Source organism: Pituophis catenifer, unplaced genomic scaffold (genome assembly GCF_029215685.1).
Source record: "Pituophis catenifer annectens isolate HBS135680 unplaced genomic scaffold, rPitCat1.0.hap2 SCAF_15, whole genome shotgun sequence".
NCBI classification, from domain to species: Eukaryota; Metazoa; Chordata; class Lepidosauria; order Squamata; family Colubridae; genus Pituophis; species Pituophis catenifer.
The window spans coordinates 9,577,357-9,585,448 of NW_027256895.1; the positions used below are offsets into that span (position 1 = coordinate 9,577,357).

At 36.6% G+C, this 8,092-nt stretch overlaps 1 protein-coding gene across 1 annotated transcript; it reads left to right on the forward strand.

Moving 5' to 3' along the window:
* Positions 1–1,864: 1,864 nt before the first annotated feature.
* On the forward strand, positions 1,865–7,825 carry LOC139324242 (vomeronasal type-2 receptor 26-like). The gene is made up of 5 exons (XM_070953961.1): positions 1,865–2,152; positions 2,316–3,176; positions 4,516–4,746; positions 5,480–5,606; positions 6,924–7,825. The coding sequence occupies exons 1-5, from the start codon at positions 1,988–1,990 to the stop codon at positions 7,823–7,825; spliced, it is 2,286 nt and encodes a 761-aa protein (XP_070810062.1). The 5' UTR covers positions 1,865–1,987.
* The last annotated feature ends 267 nt before the right edge of the window (positions 7,826–8,092 follow it).

An 8,092-nucleotide genomic window follows, 5' to 3' on the forward strand; every position in this document is an offset into this window, starting at 1 on the left:
GCTGAAAATAAAGTTTATTACTTTAAAAGTTGGGTTAATAGAGACAATTAATCTCTTTGCAAAGTAGACACTGGCTGAATTTCCAAAAAGAGAAAAGTGCTTCTGGGGAAAGCTGCAGTGCCTGAACAATTATAAAATCACATCTAATCTTTACTACTACATTATCTATTCCATCATCTCTTTCAATAATAGATGACATGCAGAGCAAAATTGACGATCTCCCGAGTAGAATTACTCTAGGGACTGTAATTTGTTCACTTGGTCTAAGATGGAAACATCTGAAGCAGAAAAATCAAATCTATTAGTGAGAAGGGGAAAAAAAAACATCTAAAGGTTTTGTCCCATAGAGAGTTGCAAATAAGAGTAGCAATTGGAAAGGGCAGAGTCTATATTTGTCTTTTACTTCAAACTGTGATTTGCCATATTACCAGGGTGCCATCATTTGAGCACAATGTTAGTTGGATTTTGGCAATCTGAATAAAGGACATGGCTGGATCTGTATTATCGTTATACCTAAGGAGTAGTAGCAAAGCTCTTAAGTGGTATATTTAGCCTGGCTAATATTTGTTAATGAAGAATTCTGATTAAAGTGAAATAAAACATATCCATATTTCAGAAGACTTTCTGCTGCCCAGATGTTTCTTCTTCTTCTTTTTGTGATCTCAAAAGTCAGAGTGAATAGTCTAGCATGTCATGTGGGTGATCCAGTACCTACTCGATACGAGTGGTACCAGGAAGGAGACATCATTCTTGGCGAGATGGTTTCTATGATAAATTACCATTTTAATGAAGTTTCATTTCAGGAACATCCTTCTCAAGAGTTTTTTGAATTTCCAGAGTATGGATTTTCTATCTTGCTCCTCAGTAGCAGTTAGGAAAGTTTAACGCATGCAGAGAAATAGGGAAGGACGGATTGTTTCCTTGCATCACGAGAACTCTTTCTCTCTGAGGTTATTTTTACATCTCTGGAATTCAAGACAGCTTTTAATAAATGTAAATTCTTTCTGCCAGCTGTGCAAAATTATGGTAGCAGCCAGTGCTAGAGTGAAATATCAAGGGCTGTTATCAAGTGCAGAGAAAAGTGCAACTCATGATTTCATTACTCAACCTCACTGTAAATTGAGAAGGAAAGAATGAAGAGAAATTTTATTTTTTTGAAATAGTAGGACATTTTTGTTTGTGGGAAGTGGCAATATTTTGACTCATTTTGCAACGATGTCAATCACAGAAAAAATTTCATTCTGGCAGAGTTCTCAATTGAGATGGAATAGCCCTATCTTAAACAGAGAGAGAGAGAGAGAGAGAGAGGGAGGGAGGGAGGGAGGGAGGGAGGGAGGGAGGGAGAGAAAGAGAGAGAGAAAGAGAGGGGGGGGAGATTATTGATATATTGAATTCAGTTATAGCAATTACCATTGTTTGCATGTAAAATCTTCTTTAAAGTTAACTTCTGAAAGACTGAAATCATTTTATTTACAGGGTACTAACAAAAATCTATCAATATATACTGGAAAGAAATATCACGGTCTCTTATATAACATCAAGCCTACAAGCAAACTGAAATTTATAATCTCCTTATGAGATGTTATTGCAAATGATAGGAAAAATATAAAAATATTTTAGTTTTTGGAAAAGGAGGACATTTTATTTTGTGGAAACTGGCAATACTTTGACTGATTCTGCAACCATGGAATAAATTTCATTCTGGCAGTGTTCTTAATTGAGATGGAATAGCCCTAGTTTAAATGTGAAGAGAGGGAGAGGTTATTGATCTATTTAATTCAGTTATAGCAATTACTGTTGCAGAGATATAAATCTTCTTTAAAGTTAACTTCTGAAAGAGTGACATCATTTTATTTACAGGGTACTAACAAAATTCTACCAACATGTCCTTTCCTTGGCCTTTGCTGTGAAGGAGATCAATGAGAATCCACAAATCCTGTCTAATGTCACCCTTGGCTTCCATATCCATGACAACTATTACCACCCAATGATGACCTATCGGACCACCCTGGACTTACTCTTCAAATCCCAGCAATTTGTCCCCAACTACAAGTGTGACACTATGAAAAACTTTATGGCCATTATTGGGGGACTCACCTCTGAAACGTCATCCTATATGGCAGACATTGTAGGTTTATACAAGATACCACAGGTAGGCACTTGAAGAATAGATATAAGACTGCTAATTGTTTCCTCCTGTCTAGAAAATAATGATTAATGATAATCACTTAGCTGAATAACCTTACAAAAGATAGTTTTCATGAATAGAAAAATGGAGGTAAACTTGTTCTACAGAATGTGTTCTTTGTTTTTAGTTGACTTATGGATCATTTACCCCTCTGGATAGTTACAATGCTGGGACGTCTTCCTTTTACTCCATTGTCCCCAATGAATCTTCTCAGTATATTGGGATTATCCAACTGCTTCAGCATTTTGGGTGGACCTGGATTGGGATTTTTACTACGGATAATTGGAATGGAGAACGTTTCCTGCAGATCATGGAGTCCCTCTTTTCCCAGAATGGAATCTGCTCTGCTTCTATTCAAAGAATCCCATATTTAACTCACTGGGATAAAGTTGACGATATGATTGATAAAACAACAAATATTTATAACAGTATAGCTGATGGGAAGATCAATACCTTTATAGTCTCTGGAGACTCTTTGACCATTGCATGGGTAACTAGTATCATGTTTTTAGTTTGCCCTGGATGTGAGCAGAGCTCCTTGGGAAAGGTGTGGATCATGACTGCCCAGATTGATTATTTATTAACAGGAACACAGACAAAATGGGATCGACAGTTCTTTGATGGTGCCATTTGCTTTACAATTCACTCAAAGCGAATTCCAGGGTTTAAGGAATTCCTTAACTTGATAAAACCTCCTTGGATTCAAGAAGATGGTTTCTTCCCACTTTTTTGGGGTCAATTGTTTGATTGTTCATTGCCATCTTCTCGTTCGACCCTAGTAGACAATGATATTTGTACAGGAGAGGAAAAGCTGGAGGATATTCCTGGGTCTCTATTTGAGGTGCAGTTGACGGGGCACAGCTATGGTATCTATAATGCTGTCTATGTATTGGCTCAAGCTTTACATGCTCTCTTCTTACTTCAATCTAATCACAGGCATTTGGTGAGGCATAAATCATCAAAATACGAAGATGCAAAACCATGGCAGGTGATTTGTTTTAGAGAAATACTGTAATGGTAAATACAAAGTTATGTTGTATGTATTAAATAGGGTAGAAGCAACTATCAAAAGGGAATAGAATATCTTGTCTTTTCAAAAAATACCTAGTCTTTATGACTTTATTTCCATTAATATAATATGTTTTCCATTTTACTCCTTGAACATCTTCAGCATGCAACTATTAACTAAGATTCAGGTCCTAGTTTTTAAATTCCTATAGTTTTTAGGCAATTCACCTATTACTGAAAATAATATGTGAATCCTATTTAACATAAGTAGCTATCCTTCAATCCATACTACATCCACAGCAGCCTTATGTCTGTGAAAATTAAAATTAAGGAGCCTTGGTAGGACAGTGGTCTAAGGCACCCTGTTATTAAGCTGGTTATTAAGACCAGCTGCCTGCAATTACTGCAGGTTCGAATCTCGCCAAGGCTCAAGGTTGACTCAGCCTTCCATCCTTTCTAAGGTAGGTAAATTGAGGAACCATTTGTGGGGGCAATAAGCTGACTTTGTATAAATATACAAAAGGATGAAGGCTATTGCTGAGCACATTGTAAGGCACCCTGAGTCTCCGGAGAAGGGCAGCATATAAATCAATTTTTTTTAAAAAAATGAAAATAAAAAAAATGGCTTGGAAGTCAGAAGCAAATCAGTCAGGTGAGGCTTTCTTAGAAAAGGAGGAGGAGATCAGACAGGGAACCTAATTTTGGAAACTGTTTTTCCACTTGTTCATGTACCACTTCTTAAGCTATATTGTAATGGAATGAAGAAGATGTGGGACACTAGAATCCTGTTTATCTGTCTTTTGATCACTCAAGCTGAAATACCTGATCCTTCTTTTACCTGCATATGCCGAGGGCAGAAAAGAGGGTTTCAAGAGATTGGAGAAATAAACTTTTAACATTTTTAGAGTTTCTCCCTCAAATGTAGAATACAACTACAATAAAAGTACCATATTTTTCAGACTATAAAACACACTGGAGTATAAGACACACCAAGATTTCGAAGAGGAAAACAAGAAAAAAATAATTTTTGGCCTCTGTGCTTCCAGTTTTTGCCCTCCCCAGTCCCCAGGAGCACTCTGCAGACCTCCCAAACCCTCTGTGTGCCCCATTTCTGTGAAAAAATGGGCCCATTTTTTGAAAAACGGGATGCACAGGGCAGGGTTTCCAGAGGCCAAAAATGGCCGTATTTGGTGTATAAGATGCACCGACATTTCCATCCTCTTTTAGGGGGAAAAGTGTATCTTATACTACTAAAAGTACATTACACATAGATTTCTATTCTTTATCTTTCTATTTTCTTTTGATTCCCAATATAATAGCTCCACCAATTTCTTAAAGGCAGTGCATACAATAATTCTCTTGGAGAGACCTTAACTTTTTATGACCATACGAACATGGAAGGTGGATTTGATATCGTCAACATAGTCACTTTTCCCAATTCCACTTTCCAGAGACGTAAGATTGGAAAAGTGGAACCGGATTCTATGAATCAAGGAAAGGAATTAGTCATTAATGAAGACATGATTGTTTGGCATAGATCATTTAAGCAGGTATGGTTTCAAGGAGAGTTTGTGTGACCGTTCGCAATTGGGTTCATTAGGTTGAGAAATGTACTGCTGTTCTTCTAAGTAAACCATGAGGACTAAATAGATTTTTAAACAATGACATTTTTCCACTTTAATTGTTGAAAACCAACTGCAGTAGTATTTTGAACAATATGTCAGGGTTCTGACAGATGCTCTAATTAAATCATGAGCCTCGAGGCAAGCTTCAAAAGAAATTCAGTTATTTATTAGGAGCTTCATGTTCCCAAGCAAAGCCAACTCTGACCCCACATAGTTTATGGTCCCAATCATGATCCTGTTTCCCCGCTCTCCCCAGTGTGTGTGTCATCAATCACATTCACCAACGGAGTAATTTCACGGGTTGTAGAGATCACTCCACTCCAGCTGCTGTGGGTAACCCTGGGAGAGAGCCTTGAGTAAGATATGTCTGGAATGTGCTCCTGTCTTTGGCTGCCATACTGCTTCATCGTTTTCCCATCCCCCTTGCAACTTGAGAGCAAGCCAGGAATGCTTTGCGAGTTGACACAATATTTATTACATTTCCTCCAATATTGAACTGAACATTCTCAAATCTCATTTATCTCATGATCCTTGGATGCCTATTTTGACAGGACATTTTTATTGTAAATATGGTGCACATTTCATTTATAGTGTAACAACTGAACTTTCTTCAAAATGATGTATCTTCACTTTCCAACATTATGAAATTGATAACTAGGTGCTTCCCATCTCGCTGTGCAATGAATATTGTCTCCCCGGTTATCAGAAAAGGAAGGATGAAGGGAAAAAATTCTGCTGTTATGATTGTGTTCCATGTCCAGAAGGAAAATTTTCAAATAAGATTGGTATGGTAATAACTTCTCTATTTTTATTTTTACAAAAATGAACCAGAAATATCAGCCATAGTGCCATTACAAAGAAATATACAATATGAGAATTTTTGTGAATATGTTCTGCAGAATGTTTTCAGCGAGTTAGTTTTAGGTTTATTGTTGGAAATTGAATGGGGCAATGAAAACAAAAAAAAAAGTTTTAAAAGAAACAAAGAAAGCAAAAATTTAAAAATAAATAAATAGACATGAAATTTATGGAAGCCAATTCTTAATATTTATAAATACAATATGAACCTTTTACACATTAGTGGTATATGGACTATAAATGACTGACTTCCCAATTTAAATCTTAATTCTTTTCATATCTACCTAGTTACATTTATTATGTGGTATTTCTGCATGTTTGGCTCCTCTGTCAAATCCAAACCTAGAGTGTGTATATATGCACATTCAAATTTGATGCCTCTGATTCCCACATTCTGCTTATGGGGATCAACAAAAAATGAACTTTAGGAGAAAGGAAGGAAGAAAGCAAAATTAAGAATAAACTTATTAAATAAGAAATGATGTCTTGCAGCCTCAGAAAATTTTATTTCCTATGTAGTTTGCACTTGAAATATGTGTGATATATTAATCTTTTGGAATTTCTTCCATGATATAATGTATTGAATTTTAGGGAAAATATTTCAATTTCCTACATATCTTGAAGTGTAGTCTTGAAGCAAATGTGAATTAAAATATTAAATTATTTCTTCAGATATTCCTAAATCTTCATTGGAGCAGTTGTGTATAATAAGAACATAACATTGAAAACAAATAGAGATATTCTTGAGGTGTGCTACAGTTCCTTGGGTATACTCAAATTAGATTTGACTTAATTTTAACAATGCATTAAATATACATAGCGAGATGTTCAAAGGTATTTTCACTCTCTGGCTTGTATATTTTGTATCAAATCACCACTTAGACTTATATACTGCTTCACAGTGCTTTACAGCCTTCTCTAAGCATATTGCCCCCAACAACAATCTGGGTCCTCATATTGCCTACTTTGGAAGGATGGAAGGATGAGTCAACTTAGGGTAAGGATAACAATGAAAATAGTCAATTAACTTTCTCATGAATCCATGTTGAGATAAGGGTTCTTATTTTTAAATGCTCTTGTTTGATTTCAATGTTCTAGTGATCTATAAGCAAACTATTACAAAGAAATGAAATTAAAACAATTAGCTACTTGTCTGATTGAAGAACTTATAGGAATCAGTTTAGCCATTGTTGCTACTCTACATTTACTCACTAAAATATGTCTGGATATTTTTTCAATTTCAGACATGGTAGCTTGTGTCCAATGTCCAGAAGATCAATATGCAAAACAAGAAAGAAATGGATGTCTCCTGAAAAGGACAAACTTTCTGTCTTATGAAGAACCTTTAGGGTATAGTTTAGCTTGTCTTGCTGCTGTGTTCTCCCTCATTACAACATGGGTGCTGGGAACTTTTATTAAGCACAAAGTCAGCCCTATTGTGAAAGCCAACAACCGGGATCTCACCTACACTCTCCTCATCTCCCTTCTCTTCTGCTTCCTCTGCTCTTTGCTCTTTCTTGGACAACCTGGGAGAGTCACCTGTCTCCTCAGACAGTCTGCATTTGGTCTCATTTTTTCATTGTCCATCTCTTGTGTGTTGGCCAAAACCATCCTTGTTTCTCTTGCCTTCAAGGCCACCAAGCCAGGATCTTGGATGAGGACATGGGTGGGGAAAAGACTGGCCATTTCTATTGTCCTTCTCTGCTCTCTATTCCAAGCAAGCATCTGTATTGTATGGTTATCAATTTCTCCCCCGTTCCCAGAATTAGACATGCATTCAACAACTGAAGAAATGGTTCTACAATGCAATGAAGGGTCAGTTGTTATGTTTTATTGTGTCCTGAGCTATATGGCCCTCCTTTCATTTGCCAGCTTCATTGTGGCTTTCCAGGCTCGTAAACTCCCTGACAGCTTTAATGAAGCCAAGTTCATCACCTTCAGCATGTTGGCTTTCTGCAGTGTGTGGGTTTCCTTTGTGCCAACCTACCTGAGCACCAGGGGAAAAGCCATGGTGGCTGTGGAGATCTTCTCTATCTTGGGCTCTACAGCTGCACTCCTAGGATGCATCTTTTTCCCCAAGTGTTATATTATTGTGTTGAGGCCTGATTTAAACAACAAGGAACAATTGATAAAGAGACATTCTTAAATATAATTTTCTCTGTATGCTTATTTAAGTTGGTAAGAGTAAGCCAGAACAAGATTAAAAAAATTTTTTTTAAGTTATTCATATGAAGGATTACTTACCATTCTGATTTATTTGTGTCTATGAAATCTCGATGTTCGGGAAAACCTTAAATCAAGTTTAAGCTTTTCCCCAACAATATTCAAGGAAGTCTCACAGATTTAGTGTAGGAGGTCTAGCAATTTTTGTGGAAAACCTGATGCATATTAAAGGTAAAGGTAAAGGTTCCCC